The sequence below is a fragment of the Papaver somniferum genome, chromosome 4 (assembly GCF_003573695.1).
Source record: "Papaver somniferum cultivar HN1 chromosome 4, ASM357369v1, whole genome shotgun sequence".
NCBI lineage: Eukaryota > Viridiplantae > Streptophyta > Magnoliopsida > Ranunculales > Papaveraceae > Papaver > Papaver somniferum.
The window spans coordinates 120,071,145-120,097,588 of NC_039361.1; the positions used below are offsets into that span (position 1 = coordinate 120,071,145).

At 37.6% G+C, this 26,444-nt stretch overlaps 4 protein-coding genes and 1 non-coding gene across 5 annotated transcripts; 3 read left to right on the top strand and 2 right to left on the bottom strand.

Annotated features, from left to right (window-relative positions):
* Window positions 1-984: 984 nt before the first annotated feature.
* Window positions 985-2,984, top strand: LOC113273058. The gene is made up of 4 exons (XM_026522828.1): window positions 985-1,507; window positions 1,610-1,821; window positions 1,897-2,787; window positions 2,910-2,984. The coding sequence occupies exons 1-4, from the start codon at window positions 985-987 to the stop codon at window positions 2,982-2,984; spliced, it is 1,701 nt and encodes a 566-aa protein (XP_026378613.1).
* A 2,246-nt stretch (window positions 2,985-5,230) lies between these two features.
* On the bottom strand, window positions 5,231-6,489 carry LOC113273059. The gene is made up of 2 exons (XM_026522829.1): window positions 6,368-6,489; window positions 5,231-6,149 (listed from the first exon to the last, which is right to left on the bottom strand). Exons 1-2 carry the CDS (start codon window positions 6,487-6,489, stop codon window positions 5,231-5,233), a joined length of 1,041 nt encoding a protein of 346 aa, XP_026378614.1.
* A 616-nt stretch (window positions 6,490-7,105) lies between these two features.
* Window positions 7,106-10,471, bottom strand: LOC113276459 (protein STABILIZED1-like). The gene has a single exon (XM_026526059.1). It carries the CDS (start codon window positions 10,445-10,447, stop codon window positions 7,358-7,360), a length of 3,090 nt encoding a protein of 1,029 aa, XP_026381844.1. The 5' UTR covers window positions 10,448-10,471; the 3' UTR covers window positions 7,106-7,357.
* An 867-nt stretch (window positions 10,472-11,338) lies between these two features.
* LOC113274235 lies at window positions 11,339-13,910 on the top strand. Its single transcript, XM_026523685.1, has 3 exons — window positions 11,339-12,762; window positions 12,868-13,498; window positions 13,685-13,910. The coding sequence occupies exons 1-2, from the start codon at window positions 11,438-11,440 to the stop codon at window positions 13,469-13,471; spliced, it is 1,929 nt and encodes a 642-aa protein (XP_026379470.1). The 5' UTR covers window positions 11,339-11,437; the 3' UTR covers window positions 13,472-13,498; window positions 13,685-13,910.
* Window positions 13,911-25,275: 11,365 nt separating this feature from the next.
* LOC113276833 lies at window positions 25,276-25,379 on the top strand. The gene has a single exon (XR_003324621.1). It is a non-coding gene; the product is annotated as a small nucleolar RNA R71 (small nucleolar RNA).
* The last annotated feature ends 1,065 nt before the right edge of the window (window positions 25,380-26,444 follow it).

The window sequence follows — 26,444 nt, forward strand, 5'->3', positions numbered from 1 at the left end:
CATCAGTTCTCCGTAGTGCTAGAAGTAGCACAGTTTGTTTATCAGTACTGTAACTTTAGCTTTCATCACATGTTTTAGCACCACTTAGATTTAGAATCTGTAGATGTTAACTTAGTAACATCTTAGTTTTGTAGTTGTAGCTGTAATTTTAACGTTCAATCATTCTCATATACTGCATGTGGTTTCAGTTAGGGTAACTGCATCATTGTCTTGTATTTTACAATTTTCTTTCGTATCAAATAGCATCTATAGTTTAAGCATATGAATAAGTAGCTTTGTTAGTTCAACACTAATTAAAGACCTCATCACCTATAATATACCAGTAAGCATTCTTGCGTTGCTTCTGTTTTCATTTTCCATTTACAGTTTATTTGTATTTGCATCTTTTTTTCCCATTCTGTCTTGTCCAGATCATTCAACTAGAGATAGCTTAGTTTTTCAGTTAATACGCCACTGTAGTTCACAGTTTCTGTCTTGCTACTCTAATTTTTGTTGACTGTCAGTGGTAACTTTCATTGTTTCCTTACTGTATTTGCATACTTTTGGGTACTGAAATTTTTGTGTACTGTCAGGTGCTTACAATACTGTCGCGTAAACCAAAGGTGAGGAGAAAAAGATAGCGAGACAAATTGTTGGTTGTGCCTAAACCCGGTATTATACCGGTGGTATCATTCCTCAACCTTTATATTCTTTTCTTGAATGACAGATCATGTTTGACTGATAAAACTAGTTGCTTTACATAGCCCTGTCAAAACACTTGGAACGCATGATACCCATAACATGATTCTGTGATTGATCTGAACAACATGTTTGCCTGCTGAAACGTTCACCCTTTTTGTTCAAGTCACAATCTCTGAACTTTTGATATTTGTATTTATGCTTGCATAATCTTGATACTCATTCACATAAATCATGAGTTTTTGAATTATGTTGTGCTTAATTGACTAGGTGTAATAACATGTTAGATGGTATGTCATCTGGGATATGATTGTAACTTTTCGAGACCAGACCAATCGTCTAGTTAGAATTCAGCGAGAGGACGTAGTTGAAATTCCTGTGTCTGTCGAGGAAAGACCTGACCAACCTGAGACAATGGGTGACGAGATAGTCCAACCCCGCAGTATCAAAGATTACTTGTACCCCACGAGGACAATCCAGCCCTCTTGCATTGTTCCACCAGAAACTGCTGGTCATTTTGAGTTAAAGGCGAGCACGATACACATATTCCCTGTGTTTCGAGGGGTTGATGCTGAAAAGCCTTACCATCACGTGAGAGACTTTGAGGAGATTTTGGGGACTCTCAGATTCAATCAGTTGACAGAAGAGTCCATGAAATTGCATTTGTTTCCTTTCTCTTTGAAGGAAAACAAATCTTGGCTATATGCTTTGCGGCCTCGGTCCATTAGAACTTGGGATGAACTTACGAAAGAATTTTTCAAAAAGTTCTTCCCAAATCACAAAACATCCACCATTCGTCAGGATATCAATAGTTTTGTTCAACTAGATGGTGAGACATTGTCCAAGTATTTAGAAAGGTTTAATGATTTGTTACTGCAATGTCCTCACCATGGTTTCAAACAGTGGAGACTATCACCAATTCTATATGAAGGGTTGGATTTCGCCACTCGAACCTTGGTTGAATCTATGTGCAATGGTGAGTTCACAGATAAAAGTGCCGACGAGTCGTGGGCCTTCTTGCATGAAGTTTCCGAGAAAACTCAGCAATGGGAGTCTGATAGAGCACCTAGGAAGTCAACCATCAGGGGTAATGTTCATAAAATAGAGTCTGACTTTGAGGGTAATGCTAAAATAGAATCATTGGTTAGGAGAGTTGAGGCTTTAGAACTAGAGAAAAGTGTGAAATCTGCTGCAACTACTTCTTGCAACCAAGTTTAGGTTTCTATTTGTGCTGCGTGTAATAGTTCTAATCATCTTGTTGATAACTGCCCACAATTGCATGCATTTCAAGAGTCCAGACCTGAACAAGCTAATGTTTTGTATCAAAAGCATGAGAATAACCCCTATTCTCAGACATATAACCCAGGGTGGAGAAACCACCCTAACTTTTCATGGTCCAAGGGCCCTGTACAAGGGGGAAATCCAGGAAACACACAAGGATATTCATATCCTAGAAACCCCCAAGTACAATCGCACACACAGTACCCCGTAGAGAAAAGGCCTAGTTTTTATGAGGGTGTAAACCAAATGAATCAAAATATTTTGCAATATCAGAAGTTGAATGACCAAAGGTTTGCTAATCTAGAACTTAAATTGGGCCAAATATGTGATGCTCTAAATGAGAGGGAAAAGGGTAAACTCCCTAGTCAACCTCAGCAAAATCCGAAAGGGACATTTCAGGCAAGTACATCTACTTGTAATGAGACTGCACATGCTGTCACCACACTTCGTAGTGGTAAAATTGTTGATAACAATGTAGGCGTACCACATACTAGTGAGTCTGAGTCAGACTCATCATTGCATACAACGCCACAAAAAACATCCATTGTAGAAAATGACTCTGAGCATGTTTGTAAATCTAAAAACTCTACTGATGTTAATGTTTCTTTGCCAGCTAATATTCATGTTGCTCAATTTCCTCAAAGGTTGGTGCAGCAGAAGAAAGGTACCCATTACAATGAGATGTTAGAGATGTTCAAACGAGTTAACATCAACATCCCATTTCTTGAAGCAATAAAGCAGATCCCTGCTTACGCTAAGTTCTTGAAAGATATGTGCACAATAAAGCGAAAGCTTAATGTACATAAGCGTGCCTTTCTTGCTGAACAGGTGAGTTCTATCATTCAAAATAAGACTCCACCTAAGTTTAGATACCCAGATTGTCCCACAATCACCTGCATGATAGGTGACCATACGGTCAATAAGGCGTTACTGGACTTTGGGTTGTGCAGAAATACAGGAACTTTATGAACTCAGGGAGATTGAACAACCTTGAACAGTACAAACCCATTAATAGGATTTGTTAATTTCAAGCTTTTTGCTATCAATCCATCAAGGATGCTTAAAAGGTTAGTACACAACTGTTCCAATCAGAGCTCATCATGTTAACTGCGCTGGTATTCATGAATCTAAATTTTTTATCCCGACAAACATAAACCTTGAAGCTCAAGAACTGCTTCTTCTTGAAAATTCTAAAAATTACATATCATAAACATGTTCTTTCACCAACCAAATGATGATTCGTAAACTTCAATTATACATGTGAATGCCAAGCCTTAAAACATCATATACTTGAAAGGAAAACATTACCCGTGATATCATGACCTGACCTTGCAAACATAGTGCAAAACCAGCTTCAAGCAACATGTTTTAGATACCAATATTAAACACACAACTCATCCAATCACCCCTTAACATTAGTAGAAGCAACACATACGATATCATCATGAATCAATCAGCAGAATAATAACCACTTGTGTGCAGTTAGAAAACAATACAGTCTTAATTACCAATAGTCAAAACAACATGTGATCCATACTCAAACCATATGCTTAAACATAATATGCAATAGCTAATCTTGATACGTAGTCATCTTAACTTATATCAGATTATACCTCATGTTATCAGCAACAAATTTCATAAGTAACTAAACCAAACCAGAATTTGTGCATATGTTTAGTTGAAGAACATGAAATAACTAGTGAAATAGAAGTAGAATGTTGGAATTTCAGCTCCTTTAACTTATGCTTAGCACTAAATATCATATAAGCCAACAACATGCTGAAATCAGAACTTGAACCTAGTATAAACATGATCTTACAACACAAAACAACACCTTACATTGCTAGAAACACTACATATAGCATATACCTAAAACAGATTAACAACGAGGAAACAGAAAGCAATATCCTTTTGGTTTCATGACTTTTTATCTACTTTTATTTCCTCACCTTATATTGATGGATAAAACAGATTTTTCATTTAAAAGAAGTGAGGCTAGAAGAGAGTCCTAGTCATGCTTGCCACATGTCTCTCCAACCTTTCCATCATGAGTTGGAGTGACACCTCATGGCTACATTAGACATCTCATGCAAGATTAGTTTAACCATAAACAAGATTACATAAACGATTAAAGCAATAATCATACCATAATCTACATTACACTAAACTGGATTATCATAAACTAATTAGCAATTAACTTAAGCCAGACATGATTTGTTGTTAAACCAACATTAAGTCTAACAGCAACATCATCCCTCAAGGTGAAAAATATCTACAATTTTCTCATGTATCAAGGAAATGATAACTCAAGTGAATTCCCTCGGTAAAAAATATGGAAGATTTAAGCAATATCGAGAATTAAATTATTCATCTGGAAATTAGCTCAGAAAGCTCTCCCAACTTATTCAAGACTCAGGGCACATAATGCTGATGTAACTACATAATTCCCATTGTGTAACTCACCAGGAGCAAGACACTGTACAACATCTGATTCGATTTTGCTCATTTGTAAGAGCTATTTGGTTTGGATTCTCCTTACAAGGTGTTAATACAAGAACTTGTACGGATTCCATAAACACCTTGGTTAAAGAGTCCATCACGAACCCAGATTTCATGCAACTATTGGATAAAATTGTGACCATCTCATGGTTCATTTGGAAACATAGATGTTAGGAAACGTTTGACAAAAATCAACCCAAACCTGACCAACCTTTTGGAATAGATCAAGAAATTCATGTATCATAATCCTCAAAAAATACCCATAAGACAATTATGGCTCATAGAAGAAATATTTCCTGACCAAAATGGTCAAACTTAAATTCGGATTGGATAATTTTTATTGATGCTGCTTTTAAGAAAGAAGATTATTCAATGCGCCATGCTTTATCCTTTACTCTGTAGACAATAAGAACTTCATGCACATCTCAGGGGGGGGTCAGAGTGGGTATCTATCTTCGACATTTCATGTAGAATCAAAAGCTTTGTTAAAGGTTTTTACATGGTTAAGGGAAAACACCTCGTCAAGCATGTCCACAACTACGGACTGCAATGCATTGGCAAATACAATTAATAAGGTAAGCAAGGATTCTCCTTCGAGTGTGGAAAACATAATGGATGAAGCCTCCACGACTCCGGAAAAAGTACCACAAAAAAAATCAAGTATAGCTAAAAGATTTTTTTTGACAAGTCAAAAAATTGTATTAAAGAAAAGAGTTATTTACAAGATAGTACATGAGAAAAGAGGTCACAGCAACCCCAAAAACTCAAAATACTATTTCAATCGAAAATAGGAAACATATGTGAACTCTATTGAGTTTAACAAATCAGGACGACCAACAAAAGTGAGTCTCACTCCATTATCTAATAAGCAACCAGTCTTCGTCATCTTGTCAGCTGCGAAATTGGCTTCACGGTACGTGTGCACAAAATTTATAGAATCAAACATGCCCTTTACATCATACCATCTCTGTCTAGCAAACCAAGGAATAGAATCCCCTTCCAAAGCTGTTATGACACTTGATGAATCAGTCTGCACTAGAACATCCCGATATCCCCATTGAACTACCCATTCTAAACCAATCAGAATGATATACAACTCCGCCATGTAATTGGAAATAATTCCAAGACCAACACACATCGCCCCAACCACTTCACAAGCAGAATTTCTCGCCACCACACCAGCTCCCGCCACCCCTGGATTGCCTCTAGAGGCACCGTCACAGCACAACAAGAGCTGATTGTGCATAGGAGGTTGCCAAAAACACTCAACAGGCTCTAACATCTTCACCCTACGACATTTAACTCTGAAAAAATTCAGAATCTCAAGATCTTCTACCTTGTTGAACATACATCCTGTCATTCTAGCCGAGTACTCATGAATGAGGTTAAACACACGTTTTTTGAAGAAAGTCCAGCAAGGCTTCTTTTTTTCATAGACCATCTTATTCCTTTGGTACCACAGCTCCGAACGCAGCACCAAGATTGAGACTAACCACAGGTCTTTAACCATTCTACTACGCCCTTTCGCTTCCTTGTTAGCAGCAAGCAAGTTAAAATGAGGAATAATATGGAAAATACCTGTCAGCCATTGCCAAGCCCGATTCGCAACACTACAGCTCCAAAGAACATGTTCCAAAGACTCCTCCTCAATCTGGCACACACTGCACCTCGACGGAAGAGCTATCTTGAACCTGTTCAGCTCGAATAAAGAAACTCCAGCACATATCACCCCAACAACAACAAAGACTTTTAAAATCAAGTGTTATTTCCAATGTTTTCGATAAAAATGAACTTATAAACTTATTTGTACTGTATATTGTTTGTAGTTAATATAATGGTGTATTTATTTCCTCCCTTTAAAGATTGCTAATTTGGATTATCTTCCCTAGAAAAATTTAATTAACGATACCTGTCCGCGTTACCTTTCCATCCAATTTCAATTGGCTGACTCAGCAATGGTGCAGTGTGGCAAACATAAAAACACTTTGGTGAATTTCCTAAACTAGTCTCACCTTCTTCATTAGTAACCATCAGAAATATTTTTGTCCTAGCACACGTGCACGGATTTACCTTTCAGTAAAGAAGAATGGATTTATGGGCTCGGAATCCAGTTTTGGAAGATACTTCCACGTGGACTCCAAGACTAAATACCAAAGCTTGTGATTTTGTGTTCAATACATTTGCCCCTAATTTATCTTCTAAATTTTGTTTTGCATTTAAATTACATTTGCCCCTAATATACAAATACTCGCACGGAAGAATGGATTTCCATGGGCTCAGAATCCGAATTCGGAAAATGCTTCCACATGTATAGTGCAGTCAAATATAGTCTCTCGCATGTTTGAAGATCATTATACCAGATTAAATGCCAAAACCTTGATATCAAAACTGGCCCCCCTAATTAATCTTCTAAGTTTTGTTTTGGTACAAATTTATACAGGTGGATGGTGTCCTGGAGGTCAGAAACAAGATAGAGGGCAACCAAACAGCTTGGATACCAGGACAACAGAGTTTAGATGTCCAAGAAAAACAAGCAAACAGATATTTCAAAGACCAGAAAGCAACAACAAGAACAGATATTTCAAAGACCAGAAAGCAACAACAGAGTTTAGTCGTAAATTTCAGAACGATTAAGAACAAAGAATGCTACGGATTAACACTTTTTATGTTTCAACTCAATCATAAACTTTAGGACATTACCGAATAAAAAAAATCCTAATAATAATGCCTGGTAACTTGTCTGGTTAACAAGCACACCAGTTTGACAATCAACAAATATATGTGAGAAGCCAAATAGTAACAGAAGCATAAAATATCTTTCTTCTGACTAGACTAACAAGCACAAATTTATAGAAGCATAAAAGATAAGCTTTCAAAGTACATGAACTTACAATGAATTCTAGTTTTTGCCACTCTCAGAAGCATTCTCATCTTTTCCAAGAACAACTACTGCTTTCTTTAAAATGGCTTCTACAGGAAGGTGGGAATTCTCTACAGCTTTAGATATTGCCTGCCATCTCTCACCATGCTTTGGCTCTGCAGCGACGCATCTTTTCAAGACATCCCTCTGGGTCTCCTCAGTTCCATGCTGGAGTTCAAACTTGTAATACATCGCCCAGAAGTCACCAGTATCTGGGGCAAGAGTCACCGCTCTGTTTAACCAGTTTCTAGCTTTGTCGACCTTCCTATCATGCCAAAACATTTTAGCCACCACTGCAATGACATGGGGGTCATTATTGCATCGTTTCAGAGCATCTGCACTTTTAGTTTTTCGCTGGGGGCGCGGGACCATCTCAATTGATGTTGCCCATAGTATCCCACTTGCTGGACACTCCTGCAATGCCTTGGCTATTAGAATCTCAGATTCCTTTTTGTTGCCATTTCGTGATTCAGCTCTAACAGCAGCAAGCCAAAGTTCAGGGCTTTTTGGATTTCTCTTCCTGCCCATTGTGAGAACTGCTCGAGCTTTGCTCAGCCCGTTCATCTTCTCCTCCAAACTAGCAAGAGAGAGCCAAAGAGGGATGCAGCTTGGGCAATGTTTAATTCCAGTCTCATAAGCCTCTTTAGCTTGTTCCAAGTGACCAAGTCTGTCGTCCAATTGCCCCAGCATCAACCACAATTTAAAAAATGATGGGAAGAGTTTTAGGCCTTCCTCAAGTAATTTTCTCTCCTCGGAAGCATTTCCTAATTCTCTCTCAACAATGGCTGATTTCATCCAAACTCTCTCTGTACCTCCTCTTTCTCTTGCTTTAGCAAGCAGCATTCTTGCTCTTTCCGGTTCGTGATTCTCAAATTCTAATTTGAATGCAGCAAGCCAAATCTCCTCCGAGTTAGGTATGGCAGCATAAGCCTCTTGAAGAATTGCTCTAGCAGCAGGAACGTCTCCTGCAAGCCACTTTTCTTTGGCACCCATAAGCCATAAAACCTCAGCTTGAGGCCTATAGGTTACAGCTTTACGTAGAAGAGAATCCAGTGATTCCCTAGTTCCATGGCTCTTCTCTAGTTGAGCTGCCTTAAGCCAAATACTCTTCTTAATCAGAAACACTGTAAGGGCGTGCGCATAAATAGCTCTAGCAGTTTCAACTGAACCTCTCTTCTTGCATTCCTCTGCATCCGCAACCCAAGTCCTTTTCCTATCTTCTTCTTCAACCCCAACCCCAATAGTGTTCCGAATAATAGCCTGGCAAGTAAGAACAGACCCTGCTCGTTCTGCCGCCTCAGCTTCCTTCATCCAAACTTCTCTATCAATATCCAATCCTTCTTTTTGTAAAGAACGTATTCCCCTCTCTATGATCTTCCCAACCATACCAGTATTCCTATTTGCTTCTTCAAGTTTCGCAGCAGTGATCCAAATAGCCGGTTCCTTGGTCAGTTTCTCCCTTGCCTTGTTTAAAACTTTCTTTGCGTTATCATACGTCTCCAGCCTCGCAAGAGCAAGCCAAAGTTCAATATGCAATGGACAACATTCAACAGCTCTCTGAAGATATAACCTTGCATCTTCTTCATTAGATAATTCCACCACTGCTTTCCAAAGCCTGACAGAATCTGGGATGTGTTCGAGTCCTTTCCTCAGTACCTTACATTTATTTCCAACATCTTGCTCTAGTTTTGCAGCTAACATCCACAACTTTACAGAATTCGGAATCGTCTTAACACCCCTAGCAATTACACCTTTAGCTTCATCTGGATTTGAGAGCCTACACGCTTCTAACCAAACATCTTCACTCTTAGGACACTCTTCGCAACCTTTCTGTATCAATTGCCTAGCAGCTTGTATTTTCCCTGCAACTTCTTCGAGTCTCGCCGCAGCAATCCACCCTGGTGGGTGTTTTGGATTTGTTTGTATAACAGATTTAAGCAACAACCTAGCCTTCTTAATATCAGAAATCTCAGCGTCACTAGTAATTTTCATGCTCTTTAAATCGGTCAAATAACCTTTTGGATCAACAACAGTTAACCCAGACACAGAATCAGACAATCTGTCTAATTTCAGTGACAAAACAGTACCTCTGCCTTCACCAACTGCAGTTAAATCCGTTACAGGTGTCTGCGCCCATGGAGTCTCCGTCCCACCAGCTGCCCTACTCTTCGGATCCAACGCCGTAACATTTTGTTGCTCCTGTCTAGCTTTCTCTAACAATGTATCAGGAACAGGTACAAAAGATTCAAACCTCTTTTTCTTATTCCTCCCAGAAGAATAATCTCCAATCTCAGGTATATTATCCCATTCTTGAGCGGACACCGTATGCAATTTCCGCTTCAAATCAGCAAATTGTTCTGTAATTTTAGGATTCGAAGCTCTATATTTCTCAATCTCTTCTTTCAATCTAGCTTCTCTCCTGTCTTTCCTTCTTGAATCCATTCTCTCATCAATAGCTTCCCATACTGCATCCGCTTCTTTATCATCTTCATCGTATTCACCAGTCGCAAACAACCCAACATCGTTCCCTTCAAACTCATCAAATTGTTGATTCTCATCATAACCCTTTTCCTCAGCTTCATCATCTTCTGCTCCTCCTTCATCTTCCCCACCTTTCCCTCTTCCACGACCAACACCGCTTTGAGGTGGGGCACCAATAGCAACCCCACTAGCACTACCTGGAAGATCTGGTGCAGTTCTAGCTGGACCGATATCAGACCTAGTTGTAAACCCAGTAGCACCACGACCTAAACCTGCTACATAGTTAGGTGGTGGTTTTGAACTCAGAAATTCGAGTCGCGGTTTTGGTGCAACTGGTGCTTGCATTCCTCCTAATACTGGTATTTCGAGTGAAAGATATGAGTTTGATTGAATCCCTAAATTGATTAGGGTTTTTTCGGAGTTTTGAGTTCCAATTAATCTACGACCAGATAAGAAGATACGTTGGAGATTTATTGGAGTGCCTGATTTTTGTTCGATTGTGAGTTGTAGGGTTTCCAAAGATGTGGAATTTGGATTCAGGTTTAGGGCTAGGGTTTTGTTTTCTAAGGTTCTCAGGAAGATCGTCATGGTTTCTTCTTTGTTTTTTTTGCTCACAGGGCTGTGAAGCACGGACACATCAGATTCGTTTCCGTGTCCGTGTCGGACGCACTATGGACACATGACGCGGCCACGACGCCCACACGACGCGTGTCGGACGCATCAAAATCCGTGTCCTCACTTGACGCACGTTGGACGCACATTGGACACACATCGGACACACTCGGACGCACGTCGGACGCATATGTTACCCTCTATCTTAAATTCCAAAAAAAAAAAAAAATTTATCAAAACTCATCTCTCTCTCTCGTCTATCTTCTACTCTCAGAACTCAGAAGAATACCCCTTCCCACAGTCTCCCTCACCTTTACTCTTCTCTTCTCAGATCTAAGTTGATCATCCGAAAATCAACTTATTTAGTTTTTTACAATCATTTTCTAGTTGTTATGGCTTTATCTCGTAGTTGTTTACATTGAATTTGAAGGTATGTTCTCTTTCTTTTACTCTCCCTTCTTCCTTCTGATTTGCATGATTTTGTTGAGTTATTGATTTTTTGTTCTATTTTCAATCTATTGTGAATTTGGGTTGTTGCTGTATTTGGTGAATTTGGGTTTTGTTTTGATTTTAGTGGTGGGGATCATGTGTATTGTCTACTGTGTAGGTTTTAGGGTTTTTTTTGGGGCCTTTGGGGGCATTTTTGGTCGTTCATTGAATTTGAGCTTTATATATAATACTTATAATTTATCTTTTAATTTTCTGCTTGTATTTTGATGGCTATCATCTCTTTAATTTTGATGCAGATAGCCAGATATGAACGAAGAGGTTTTAAGCACTACTCCGCTATGGAGATATGTGACTAAGAAGGATAAAGTTAAAGGTGGTGGTAATTGGAATTTTGTATGTAACCACTGTCAAGTTCCATATTCGGGTTCATATTCAAGAGTGAAAGCACATTTGTTAAAGATTCCAGGCTCTGGAATTAGAATATGTCCAAAGGTCAGAGAACATAAACTTCAGGAAATGAAACAATTGAGTGATGAAGCTGAGGCCAGAGCAAAAGCATCTAAGTTTAAAAGTGTGCCTCTGCCAACATGTGGATCAGGTAGTGGTTCTTCTTTTGCGTCAAATTCTTCATCACTTGTTGAAGATCCTAGGAAGAAGAAAAGAGGGGTTGAGAGCCCAATAGAGAAATTGTATAATGCTGCCAGACGTGAAGAAATGGATAGCATAATTGCACGGTTGTTTTATGCAGCTGGCTTGCCGTTCCATCTTGCTAGGTGTCCATATTATAAAGTTGCATTTAATTTGGCTACATCAGATAGTAAAAGCATTCAAGGTTATATTCCGCCGGGTTATAATAAACTAAGAACAACTCTTTTACGGAAGGAAAGAGAACATGTTGAGAAAGAGCTAGAACCAATTAAGAGCACTTGGAAAGAAAAAGGTGTGAGTATTGTGACCGATGGATGGACCGACGAACAACGAAGACCCCTCATGAACTTTATGGCTGTTTCAGAGGCTGGTGCAATGTTTATTAAAGCAGTCAACACTCAAGGGTCAGTGAAGGACAAAGAGTACATTTCTAAGTTGATCATTGAGACAATTACGGAAGTTGGGCATCAGAATGTTGTGCAAGTAATCACGGACAATGCACCAGTTTGTAAGAGTGCAGGGCTACTTGTAGAAGGTCAGTTTAAACACATTTTTTGGACTCCATGTGTAGTCCACACACTAAACCTTGCTTTAAAGAATATATGTCATCCGAGAGATATTCGAACTAATGTTTTAGTATATGAAGGGTGTGCTTGGATTAGTGAAATTATTGCTGAGGTGGTACTGATCAGAAACTTCATCACTAAACATTCCATGAGATTAGCCATGTTTAATGAACATGTGGAGTTAAAATTATTCACACTTGCAGAGACACGTTTTGCCTCTAGTATTATAATGCTTCAAAGATTTAAAGATGTGAAGCAAGGACTCCGTAACTTGGTAATTTGCAATCAATGGTCATCATATAAAGATGATGATCCTAATCAAGCATTGTTTATAAAAGAGAAGTTGTTGGATGATGATTGGTGGAACACTTTGCAGTATGTTATTGATTTTACAAAACCTATCATAGAAATGCTTAGATTATGCGACACAGACGAGCCTTGTCTTCACTTGGTTTATGAAAGGTGGGATCGAATGATAGATGAGGTAAAGAGCATTATACATCGCCACGAGGGCTTACAAGAATATGATATTTCACCATTTCATATGGTGGTGGACGGGATTTTAACAGATCGTTGGAGTAAAAGTAGCACACCGCTTCACTCTTTGGCACATTCATTGAACCCAAGGTATGTATGACAGTGTAAAATATGCAATCGCTTATTTATATTTTCTGGTCAGTTGAGTTAAATGTTAAAAAAATTTATACTAAAATCATAATTGAAACAACATAGGTATTATAGTCGTCAGTGGCTTGATGAACGTCCAGGGCGTGTTCCACCACATAGAGATCTTTTGATTGCAGGTCAAAGATTGAAGTGTTTCGAGAGGTATTACGATGCGGATGAGTTAAGAGAAGTTAACATTGAGTATGCTAAGTTTTCATCTTGCCGTGAAGAATTTGCAAATGCAAATACCATAAATGATAGATGGAGTATGAATCCTTATGTGTGGTGGGTTACTTATGGGGTGTATGCTCCTTTACTTCAGCAAAAAGCACTCATGTTGCTTGGCCAACCTTGTTCATCTTCTTGTAGTGAGAGAAACTGGAGTACGTATAGTTTCATAAATTCTGTGAAGAGAAATAAAATTACTCCACAAAGAGGTGAAGATTTGGTATTTGTTCATACTAATCTTCGTCTCTTATCAAGACGAAGCCCAGAATACTTGCTAGGGGATACAAGAATGTGGGACATTGGAGGTGATTCTTTTGATACTATGGAGGGTACTGTTGGTGTACTTGAAGTTGCTGATCTTTCTCTTAATGAGCCAGAGATGGAACGCATGATATTGGATGATAATGAAGCTAATGTGGAGGAGCTATACCCCCTGGTTTGACTGTTGACGTTATTTTTTGGTGACCAGGTAACTGTCCATCTCCTTGATCTGTTTTATTCTAAAATTTTAGTTACTATCATGCCAATTCTTTGTTTTATGATGTGAATTCCCCCTGAAATTTGTGTTTAAACTGACCTTCTACAAGTAGCCCTGCACTCTTACAAACTCTGGCAACTTTCATTTATGCCAATTCTTTGTTTTAAATTTCTACAGCTGGATCCTGGATGTAGCGGCATTCACATCATACTTGGAGGATCCTTGTTTTTTGGGCTAGTATTTGGTTCATGAAGTTGCGCTGTTGCGGGAAGGACTTCACTCCCCTTTGCGAAGCCTTCTAATTTTTTGTTGATATGTATATATATAGACTAGTAAATGTCGCGGAAAGGACTTTACTCCCTTTTGCAAAGCCTTCTAATTTTTTGTTGATATGTATATATAGACTAGTAAATATCTATATAACCTTTTGTTGATAATGGATATCTATGTTCTCCTGGAAGGCTGGAACATTTAGACAGGTAAATGCTTAATCTTTTATGTTAGGAATGGGGACAAACATATATAATTTAATGAAAATATTTATATATATACATGTCCGTGTCCTAGTATTTTGAGAAATTGCCGGTCCTCGTGTCCGTGTCGTGTCGTGTCCGTGTCCGTGTCGTGTGTCGGTGCTTCCCAGTCACAGGGTAAAAAACGAGAATAAGAGGAAAAAGAGACGCACGATCAGATGGGGAAGAACCGGAACCGACTTTATGCTGAAGAAAATTATCCACCTCTTCCGTGGGAAGTTAAAACATATCTCGTGCTGTATAACCAGAACCGACTTTATGCCCAGAAAATTAGGACGTGGACACATGTTTTATTTATATTATTTATATTAACAATCATGTATTTCTACAATAAAGTTAAATGTTTCGATCCTAAAAATTAGAAAATGATGCTATATGTGTATAAATTTCAAAAGAAAAAAAAAAGATTGTTTGTTTATGCACACACCGAAGGTCAAGCAATCATCACTATTAAACACATGTCACAATCAAAATGCAGTCTTACAACAATACATCTCTAACTAAGGGTATACGTGATGTCACTTCCAATTACAAAACCTTAATAAAGACCTAAATAATTGATCTAAATGTTTGCATTTCTTCATTTAGTTAATAATAGTAAAAATAATGGAAGAAGTTTAAATGAAAATGAAACAGAAAAACGCTTCAAACCCAAATCAGCAGACGCGCATATTGGTGCGTCAGACACGCGTCGTGTCAGCGTCCAACGCGCATCCCGTGTCCCACGCGCATCGTACACGGATCAAAAAATGCAGCATCCGTGCAACCCAGACCTGTATACATTAATAAACAAAAAAGAGCAAATTTAATAAGGCTTATTTATCAAAATCGCTAATATGGGGTACCATTTTGCTTGCGGGTGTACCAATTACATATGAGAAAAACATCCTTTGCCTTTAGAGTGGTACATCCCCAAGCAAATTGGTACCCCCTATTAGCAGCCTTGTTATTTATTCCTAAAGTTCCAAACATATATGGCTATGTATCAGGAATAACAGTTAAGCATACATGAAGGAGTCTCTAACGAGCGATAAAGTGTCCATCGCTAGATGGTCACAACATCGCTCGTTGGTCATTCCAGCGCCAGCAATGGTCAAGCTATCGCTCGCTGAAAACATCACCGCTCATCAGTTCCTCATCAACAGATATAATTTCTCTCATCTATAAATACCTAATTTCAAACTCATTTCAACTCGCACCATCTGAACCTCGAATTCATTTCGACATGCCTAGTGATCGCATAACCGAAGTGGCTAGTGCTCCCTTCACTGGAGAAAAAAATGTTTCTCTAATTCGATGTTGGATTTCAGTTGCAAGCAATAGAGATTTTAATTTAGAGACTTTTAACTTATGTGACATTGTGTTTCAAAGGTTTATGACGTTAAGTCATGTAAATTCAATAAGAACAAATGTGTGTCTTCAAAACCGTTATTGTTTCACCAATAACGATGTGAGAAAGTATGTGCAAATAACGTGGATGATAAAATGGGATCATCCTGGATTGTCAACTGAAGAACTAAAAATTAGATCTCATACCAAATTTGCTGAAGACAACAGAAGATGGTTTAGTCATGATGAATGTTATGAACTCTACAAGGTTCACGTGCAGGGATTCAATTTTCATTAAGTATTGTGTTATGCAATTAAGGTTAATTTTTAATGAAATGTAAAACTAGTTTCGATTTGAACATTAATCTAAAAGATAGTTTTTATTAAACTAAATTACGTCCATAAACTACTCATAAACTACCCATTTCCCTGACCATTTCCTCCCCGACTAAAGATCCAAATGCACCCGTTTTCTGGATCAAGAGTGTTGTTTAACATATCAGTTATTGAGATGGTTTGAGAGTAACTTGGTGGTTGAGTCTCTTCATAATCACCATAACCTTGATAAGTAATTAGTTCACTCGAGAAAAGTACTAACAATTTCCAAATATATATTTCCCTAAACCTGTTTAATCCTCTGAAAATTCACCATCTTGAGTGTGAGATGGTGGTTGAGTAGCATCATGCGATTCATAACCTTGATATGGTACCAGAGATGGTTGAATTGGATGAGCAGGTGCTTGAAATGGGTGAAATGCTGAAGTGGTTGTTGGGGTATACATTGCAGATTGTCTAAATGCATCCATATTTTCGCAGCCACCAGGAGTAAGTACATGACCTTGGGGCATGAAACCACTAGGAGTCTGGAACCGGATATCCGTCATATCCACATCTCCTCCTGTTTCTACTGCCTGAGTCTTTTCTACTAAATTTTGGAGTTGAATGACGACTTTTACGACCTCCACAACTTCTTTGAGTGCTACTACCAGGGAACATGCCATCACGAGCTATACCCATTTGAGAACTTGTTCCTACCGGAGTCTCTGGCATTTCATAAGTCAAATTGTCCCTTTGCATCTGCATCTCTCTCAAGTGAAAATTCCAGAATCCATCGAGAAGAAGAGTTAAAGTGTTCAACTAGTTATGATACTCTTTTGGTGATGCCACCATACCGTAATATGGATACCTCTGCTGCAGACCTTCATTACTAAGTGGAACAATAACAATATCTCCAACGGAAGATAAAGTCTGGACTTTCCAAGATATTTGAGGCATATCTGACGAACCCATTTGACTAGGATACGTATATGCTTTGCCCGTCGGTGGTTGAGGTTGGTATGGAAGATCCATAAGTGGAAAATTTTCCATTGCTGGAAATCAACACTACCTAAGTTTTGTGGTTGAACAACAATACTTAGTGAAAAGACGAGGATACCCAAATACACCACAATCTTTTATTTATCCACCTATAAGTCCTCTACCGAAAGTGATTGTATATGGACAAATTCGACACAATACTACGAATCGGTTCGCACTTCGTGTGATCGCCTATGGATACGAGATCGAGACAATACGACAACAAGATAACTTGAAAGATTGACTATGGATACAAGATCGAGATAATACAACAACGAAGTATGATACTTGATAATAGGTTCGGACTTAACCAAACTCTATACTATCAAGTATATTAGGAATTAACGTTTTTGTATTTTACTTCTAATTATAATAAAACAATTATAATTGTGGAAATAGAAAAGTAAAATACACATCAAGGTTTTGTTAACGAGGAAACCGCAAATGCAGAAAAACCCCGGGACCTAATCCAGAATTGAATACTCTCAGAATTAAGCCGCTAAACAAAATCTAACAAACTTTGTATAGTTGAGACCAAGCAACTAAACCTATAGTTCACCTAGTTTCTTCAGTATCCATGCGCTTCCGACATTCAATAAGTGCACGCACTGGAACAATTCCTTTTGATTGTATTTCAAACAGTAAAGGAACAATACATCTGTTTGGTAACAAGTCTCTTGATTCTTTCAGATGAAGATATCCCAAGTCATATGCAAAGGCTCTTCCGTTTAACCAATAAACTCCTTTGCCTGGTCAGATCAATCTATCCAACAACTTCCGAAGTAACAGAGTTTAGATTTGCAATCAATAAATATAGAATCAACAAAGAAACTATAAGGTGATGCCGATCTTACACAACTAATCAATCGAATAAATCCGATTTTAGTTGGATCTCAGCCGATCAAGGTTTGTGCACACCGAAGATATAGAAACCAAATAAGAAATCTTCTATGTCTTCAAATATTCTTTAATCTTCAATAAACACCTGCACAACACCACTTGAGTCTCTTAACAATGGATTATTACAAGACGTCAATCACACACAGAACGGAGTCTGTTAACAATGGATTATCACAAGGTTTCTTTAGATCTACAAGCAGTTCTAAAGATCCCGTCGATACTTTGATCTAGTTTGAGTGAATCTTATATCAGAAGAGAAGATTCTCAAGAATAAACAAACTAGGTGCAATCAAAGTTCAACAACCGTTAGTCAATCAAATCAATCGAAAACTAAAATAAACTGCAATTATCCAGTTTCCCACCAACGGTGCTCATAGACGCTTTTTGATCCCACAGAAGTCTTTAAATGAGCGGTCGTAAGAGATTTCGCCTAATTAGGGTACTTTCCTCTCCGAATAGACGGTTCCACCAGAAACAACAAAAAGATGAAGTTTGTCTGGATCTTAGGATAGTTTGCTCGAAATGCAAACTTGGGTATTTATAAACCAAGGATGTTTGGACACCAAGGAAATTCCAAAACCGAATATTATCAAGATATGCAATAAATGCCCAAATCGGTTTTCATAATTCCTGGAAATGCTTTGTCCAATATTTCTGAAATCTCACTAGAAAATTTCCAATTAGTAAATGCACATTACAAATTTTTATTTTCTAGAGATATGCATTTAATTGCTGGTAATTAAAGCATATAAAACTACCAACTTTAATTAAAAGATTCTTAATTTATTTCGGTCTGAGATCTCCTTTAGTCATTAAGGAGTATCTTTGAACAATAAAAGATAAGAGTTACTGAGCATGTTCAAAGTATGTCGACATCTTTTCTTTATAAATCCTCTTTCATATTTACAATCTTGGAATCGATTATACCACACTTCCAAACGAGTTTAGAATTGGTTCATCTGTATTCCAAGAACTATGTGATTGATCAAATATCAAATTAATAATCATGGGTTTACCGTTTTACCAAAAACAAGGATCGGTTCTACCTTGATATGTCTACTGGGACCGGTTACATCAGTTACCAGGATCGGTTACATCAATTACCAGGACCGGTTACCATATTCTCATGGTATTACACATGTCACTAGGATCGGTTACACCAATTACTAGGATCGGTTACGCCAATTACAAGAATCGATTACACAATTCTTTTGTGATCGGTCACACCCATTACTAGGATCGTTCACACCAATTACAAAAGTCCATCATACCATCTTAGGTGATTACTTAGGATCGGTTACACTAATAAAAGTCATACCAATATATAAGTCAGGCACTGTGATTAGTTTTACCAAGGTACATAACAAATAATGATCGGTTTTACTAAGTCACACATATTGATAATCCAAAGATATGCAATGAATAACAATACCAATAAGCGTAGCGATTTCCCTTTCGATACATAAAACAAGTTCATGAATGTACTTCCTTTAAAAAAATGTAAACTTTGTTTCCTAGGATAAAAATCTTCACCTTTACCCATACACATAATCACAATAGCATTCATATGATTACGTCAATGTCTTATATACAAAGTTCAAAAAATAAGCGTTATACTTCGTATTCTAATTCCTTGACATACCAATGCTTGGTGGGTTGAACCGAGCCATGCTCTAACACTTAGCTTGCATATCTTTTGGAACCAACTATAGTAATCAAAGTCATCATCTGGGGTTTGGATCATATCTTCAACTTTTTCCCTACATTGTCCATTATTTATCAACGTTATCCAATCTCATGCTGTGAAATATTTAAAGTTGGAAACGGGTTGATTGCTTTTACCTTTGTGCCTTGTATCTGAAACATATGTCTTTCTTCGTAGTACCAAATACCATGACCCGTAATAGCACCGTAAAACACAACTCACTTGAGGCTTAACTCTAGCATTCTTTGTGTTATTGGTTCATGGTACTCGTCAATAGAAGTATACGGCATCACGATCATGTTTATACTTATTCCGCACAGTTGTTGCATGCTCTGAACAACAGTGATATTTTGACCATCATTTATTTGACCAATCCAATTATCGGCTTTGTGCTTTTACACGACCGGAAAAATTATACGGCTTTCGTGAAGATCAGGTTCGCAGACCCTGAAGTAAGTATACCACCAATATTAAAAATATCATTGATGAACATTGTTGTGTTAGTACATTCGCAAGTTTAATAACTCGATAATTAATCAAATAATAGAAAGGGAGTGGTTCTTACCTCCAATACGACCCAACATCCATTTAAGCTATCTTTATTCACACACGAGCATTCATCGAGATTTAAGTATAGTGGTAGGCGAATTTAGATGTTTAAATAAGATGAATAAATGCCTACAGTGATACCTGCAAGTGCACAGGGTCAAATTATAGTAATTTGTGCAAGACAGGGTCATTCCACAGGGACTTGGGGTGTATTGAAGCATTCCTAAGCTATCAATGGGTGCAAAGCAATATGGCAGATGGGAAAGATGGGAAAACAGTTAACAAAGCAAAGCAAATGACATGTAATAAAAACAGCAAGGAACCAAGGCTGTAAGCCAAGGCCAGGGGGAGTTTGTGCACTGATTTCAGTGCACAACAGCTACAAATTGCAAGAAATTAAACAAGCAAAACAGGTAAGGAGATAAACTGAACAGGAAGCAAAACTGAACTGAATTTATAAGTGACTGTAAAAACAAATTGTGGGCTAAGCTACGGCTTTGAATCCACCCTTGTGACCGAGCCAAATAATGTAGTTCTAGGTTGAATCCCTAATGGAACTAAGTGACAGTTAAGGCCAACTTAAGATCCTAAGCATACAAAAAGGGAATAGCAAGATAATCAGCTTGCTCAACTGATGTGCTCCTAGTATTGACTGTCTTTTGACAGTACAATTAATCACAAGCACTAGTGAGCACTGATTTCTCCCATTGCTCAATCAATTCAGTGAACTAAGGCTTCTAACCTAACATTCCACTACCTAACAGTCCACTAAAGCTTCATCTGAGCCTCATCTAGTGAGACTTAGCTCATGACTAACATGCTAACACAAACATACATCATACAAGATAATTGAAACATGAATTCAAATATTGAACATAAACAGAACATGAACAATTGAGGAACTGGCTAGTCCAGTCCTCTTGGTGGTGCTCTGGCTAATCCAGGCATAAGTTTTGCAACACACAACACCCAGCTCTATTTATAGCTTACAGACAATCCCCAAATTCCCCAAAAATTAGGGTTTTCCAAAATCACACAAATTCCCAAATTAAACAGTAATTGGGTTTAATTACCTACCCTATTTCACCCACTCTATCTTCTCTATACTCTTCTCAACAATAATCAGGGTTTTTATGATTTTCCCCAAATTGACTGTGAACTAGGGTTTAGGATTTTTACCTCACCAACTGTGATGAGACAATTCCATCTTCGACCCATACTTCTTCTGCTTCCCTTGCGTAATTCCCATGCTTCAATTTCATCTCTAGGTCACCTACTTCATCAACCTCTCACGCTTAGGGTTTCAGGGAAGAAACGTGAGAGATTGAGGAAATAGGGGGCTAGATAGTTAGGGGGTGATGATGGGTTGGTAGTTTAGGGATGATCTGAGACAGGTAGAGGTGGTGATGGAGTCAGAGCAGGTGGAGAAGGTGGTGGTGGTTCTGCAACTGTCGGGGTAGGGGAGAAAGAGGGAGAAGAAGAAAGAGAAGAGAACAGAAGAATGGTCGATGTTTTTAGGTTAATAGGTATAGGTTGCTAGTGTGTGAGGCGGGATATCAAAGTTCGATGTTGGCGAATCTGAGTCACTGGATGCGAAGCTGGTAGGTGAATCGGATGGCTACCCCTGAAGAGGATGGTAGCGACCGTCGGATGTCTTGATACAACGAAGTTAACGGCGAAGATCGAGGTTAGGTGCTGTAATGTTTAGCGGAAGTATCGATATTTGATGCACATGCATAGGAGCGACCGTAGGATTCAAATGCAATCTAATCTGAAGGCTTGGAATTTAAGCACTATGGTGTTTGACAAGAACCTCGGATTTTGATGCACTCTACTGAAGCGACCATTGGATTTCGATGTAATCCCATCTAACGGCTGAGAATGGAAGCGGGTATGGATATAGAAAATGGGTTTGGGTAAGGGTTTTGGGCCTTGGGTATGCCAAGCCCATATCTTCTTTAAGAATAATTCTTCCTTCTTGAGCCCATTCCTAGCTTTTTGGTCTTGTGCGCACCATTCTTTGCGGCTTCCTTGCGTAATTTCTTCCGGCTTTTCACCACTCTTCAGCTCTTTTACGCTCCGCAAGTCATCCAGACTTTATTTATTACCTAAAAATGCAAAATTAAGTAAGAAAAATATTTATTCTTGAAAACAATGAAAATACAGAATATGGGATAAAATGTAGAATTACTGCACAAAAGATGAGTTAAATGCCAACAAAAATGGATAAATATATACAATATTTGGCACTCATCAAATACCCCCAAACCTGAATTTTACTTGTCCTCAAGTAAAACAAAACTAAGGAAATCCTAACTATACCACTGTCGCTGGTCTCTCGAATGCATTTAGCGTATGCACTAAGCCTTTTAAACCACTAAGTGTCCCTAGTGGACGAGTGAAGTCTCGTGAAGGTTTGCTTAGAACGTACCTACAAAGTTCTAGGTCAAAATATAAGCTCAGATTCCATCAAATGTGACATGTGCAAGTCAGTTTAAGCTCACAGCAAAATGGAGATGTCAATCTAGCTATCAAAGGCACAATCCTAGCACTGATAACAACTAAAGACACGTGATAAGAGTGTAAAGTGTATCTACACATGTTTCTAGAATGACCTGAAGTTATGACTACTAACCACCAAGAGATAGTTTTTAGGCTAAGAATCGAATTCTAAGCCAAGCTAGCTGTCCGGCTTTACGAGAATTGTGAATGTTCACCCAATGAGTTGGTGATATTTCAGTTTACCCGCGTTATACATCGATGGTTGCACCCTCCTTGCTTATTACAAGACTATTTACAACAAAAAAATGACTCTTTACATGACTCTTATTTACATTGATTACTCTCTTTTATTTTTGGAACAAGAGAGAATATTGTCTTTAACATGACAAAACATGGAATAAATAAATACTTGATTGATTTTTTTTTTTTTTTTTTTTTGATTTTTTTTGATTTTTTTTTTTTTAATGAAGAAATAACTTTGATCTTTACAACATAGTGACACTTTTGATACATGAACAAAAAAAAAACATAATTACATGACTCTTAGCAAGAGGTGGCCCTTATCGAATGCATCCGGTCAAATTCTATGGTTGCTTTTCTTAACGTATTCTCCAACTTCTATCCCAGCCAACCAAAGAACAAGTAGTAAGTCTCATTCAGTATTCTAAAGTGATTGGCAATCTAACTTCCTATCAAACACCTTGAAGATCGAGGCTATACATGTATTGGTAGATCGTGCGCGTGCAAGTTTCTTATCACTATGTGAATTGTGCTAGAATCAGGGTGCCTAAATATCTAGACTAAGACTCCTAATAATTACATATTTGCACAAGAGTCAACATTTCAAGGTAAATGAGCTCCATTTTTTTTTTTTTGATTTTTTTGATTTTTTTTTTTAATGAAGAAATAACTTTGATCTTTACAACATAGTGACACTTTTGATACATGAACAAAAAGAAACATAATTACATGACTCTTAGCAAGAGGTGGCCCTTATCGAATGCATCCGGTCAAATTCTATGGTTGCTTTTCTTAACGTATTCTCCAACTTCTATCCCAGCCAACCAAAGAACAAGTTAGTAAAGTCTCATTCAGTATTCTAAAGTGATTGGCAATCTAACTTCCTATCAAACACCTTGAAGATCGAGGCTATACATGTATTGGTAGATCGTGCGCGTGCAAGTTTCTTATCACTATGTGAATTGTGCTAGAATCAGGGTGCCTAAATATCTAGACTAAGACTCCTAATAATTACATATTTGCACAAGAGTCAACATTTCAAGGTAAATGAGCTCCATTTTTTTTTTTTTTTTTTTTTTTTTTTTTTTTTTTTTCAATTTTTTTTTTTTTTTTTGGAATTTTTCAATTTTTTCAAAAAGATGGAGTTTGTTTTCAATTATGGCATATTATCAAAGTATCTACTTTTCACCCCCAAACCTAAACTAAACATTGTCCTCAATGTTTCAAAATGAACAAAATTATATACAACATATGAAGAGGATCATGTTGAGTAGAGAAAAAGGAAAGAGAATACCCGATTTCGGCAAAAGCAATATTAGAACTCCGTTATTCAAGGCAAGAATCCAACATATGTCAGCCGAGATCATATTGGATTAGCAAAATATATACAAAAGGGACAAAAAGGTTTTTAAGAAATTTTATCTACTGGATTATATACAAAAAATTCACCATACACTAACAATCTAAAGAGTTGAGGATCAACCCAAAAGACGAAGTGTAGAGGTTTCAACAGCTTCACACAATAATAATATGATAGGCATGCAAGTGAAGCTGTGAAACAAAATGAGCTACCCCCAAACCTGGATTTTTCAACAGATAAAATTTTGGATACAAAATCTCGCAGTTTTGGGGGTTCATCATGCACAAGGTCTAACTCAAAGTGAACTTTGCTAGGGACGGACAAACATGCATATCCTAACTGTGGCTCCTCGAAAGTATTGTATTTAGATGCAAAATAGTCCAAGAGGACTTGAGAGGCACACGGTTCCAGGCCTAGATTAGGTATTCTCATGAAAATTGGTTTGACAATATTGTGACAAACTAAATCTAGGTAGGATGCAAGGGTATCAGATTGTGACTTAGGCAAGAAAGTGACATCTAAGCGTCTCACATGCATGAGATCAAGAGTACCAATATTATCAGTCACATCAGCATTATCTAAGTCACACTCAAGATGTGTAGCATGCTCATCATCACAAAAAATTTGCACAAGTCCTAATTCAGAATCATGGTTATCCGATATATTCAAATTATCATCAACAGAAGCAATATATTGTGGCTTAAGTATGGAATCAGACACATCAACTATGTTTTCATGCATAGGATCATTAGTGTCAACAGAAGATTTACCTAAGTCATGCTCTTCACAGGATAATTGCACAATATCTAAATCAGTATCAACATCACATGCATATGGAATATTAGAAGAAATATCATTCATGAAGTTCGGGGCATAAAAGCCTAATGTATTTGAAACCAAAGGTTCCACAACATTTTCAACATAGACATGTTCTTCTAACATAACATCATCATCATCATCATAGTAATATGCATACTTGTCCCTATTAGCAGTTGTGGTGTCATTAGTCAACTCATGTTCCTCTAGATTAGGTTCATATTCAATATCATACACATGAGAAGGACTAGACATGCTATTTCCAAAGTTCAATTCATTACCACCTATATCATGTGACAGTGTCTCAGTTTCCCTAATGGATTCCCAGTGACGGGTTTTCTCTGCAATCTCAGCTAAAAATTTCCATGCATCATCCACAGTTTTATCAAGAAATTCACCATTACACATACACTCAACCATGGCTCGAGATTTAAAGTCTAGTCCCTCATAGAGGATAGCGACAAGTCTCCACTTCTCAAATCCATGGTGTGGACATTCGCTCAACAAATCATTAAAACGTTCAAAATAGTCAAAAACAGTTTCCTCATCCAACTGGACAAAACAATTGATATTTTGACGAATAGCGATGGTCCTATGATGTGGAAAAAATCTTTGGAAAAATTGATTAGTGAGTTGTTCCCAAGTGGTGATTGATTGTGGTCTCAAACCGTAAAACCATGTTTTGGCCCTTTCCTTTAGAGAAAATGTAAACAAACGCAATTTCAGAGAGTCTTCGGACATATGATCAGGTTGCATATTCCGACAAATTTGTTCAAACTCTCTTACATGAGTATAGGGGTTCTCAGAATCGAACCCTCGAAATAAAGGAAGTATTTGTATCATGCTTGCATTTATTTTAAAAGGGTTATTGGTTTGAGGTAAGACAATACATGATAATGGAATTTTTATTGTGGGATACATGTATTCATGGAGAGCATTAGGTTGGCCCATATTGAAAAGACACAAAGCCCACTATTTGGTTTTAAAGGGTTTTCAAAATTTTGGATTTTTTATGGGAAAATTTTGGTTTTTATGGGTTTTGAAAACTTTGGTTTTTATGGGATTAAAAATTTGGTTTTCGAAAATAGGAGCAAATATTTTTTTATTTTTTTATTTTTTTATTTTTTTAATTTTTAATTTTTTTTTTTTTTGGCCCAAAATTTAGTTAAGTTTGGTTCACAAAAGAGGCAAGCCCAAAATCCAAAAAGTTAAGTTTAGAGCAAGCCCACTATTAAGAAACTACAAGCCTAACAAACAACTAAATTACAAGCCCAAATAAAGAAAGAAATAAAAATAAAACTAATTATTACAAACCCACAAAAAAAAGAAAATAAAAATAAAACTAAAATTATTACAATCCCAAATAAAGAAAGAAATAAAATTAAAATTAAAAAAATTATTACAAGCCCACAGATTAAAAATGGAAGCCCACAGGTTGGGTTCTCTTAATGGGTTTAGGCTTACCTTTGAAGCACAGCCCAGCTGCTCAGTTTGGTTGCAAAAGCCCAGTTGGGCTTTGGATCATCCTAAGCTTTGGCTTCAACACTCAAGGCCCAGTTGGGCTTTGGTCTTTCTTCTCCTTCAGCAGCTTACAGCCCAGTTGGGCTTGGTTCAAATCAGTTCACTTCACAAGCCCAGTTGGGCTTT

Coding starts and splice junctions, on each gene's coding strand:
- LOC113273058 (XM_026522828.1), top strand. CDS start 985: ATGATTGTAACTTTTCGAGACCAGACCAATCGTCTAGTTAGAATTCAG. Junction 1,822..1,896: donor ATGCTAAAATAGAATCATTG/GTTAGGAGAGTT, acceptor AACCAAGTTTAG/GTTTCTATTTGTGCTGCGTG. Junction 2,788..2,909: donor GTGCCTTTCTTGCTGAACAG/GTGAGTTCTATC, acceptor TGGGTTGTGCAG/AAATACAGGAACTTTATGAA.
- LOC113273059 (XM_026522829.1), bottom strand. CDS start 6,489: ATGGTTACTAATGAAGAAGGTGAGACTAGTTTAGGAAATTCACCAAAG. Junction 6,150..6,367: donor TGGAAAGGTAACGCGGACAG/GTATCGTTAATT, acceptor CGAGCTGAACAG/GTTCAAGATAGCTCTTCCGT.
- LOC113276459 (XM_026526059.1), bottom strand. CDS start 10,447: ATGACGATCTTCCTGAGAACCTTAGAAAACAAAACCCTAGCCCTAAAC.
- LOC113274235 (XM_026523685.1), top strand. CDS start 11,438: ATGAAACAATTGAGTGATGAAGCTGAGGCCAGAGCAAAAGCATCTAAG. Junction 12,763..12,867: donor GCACATTCATTGAACCCAAG/GTATGTATGACA, acceptor GAAACAACATAG/GTATTATAGTCGTCAGTGGC.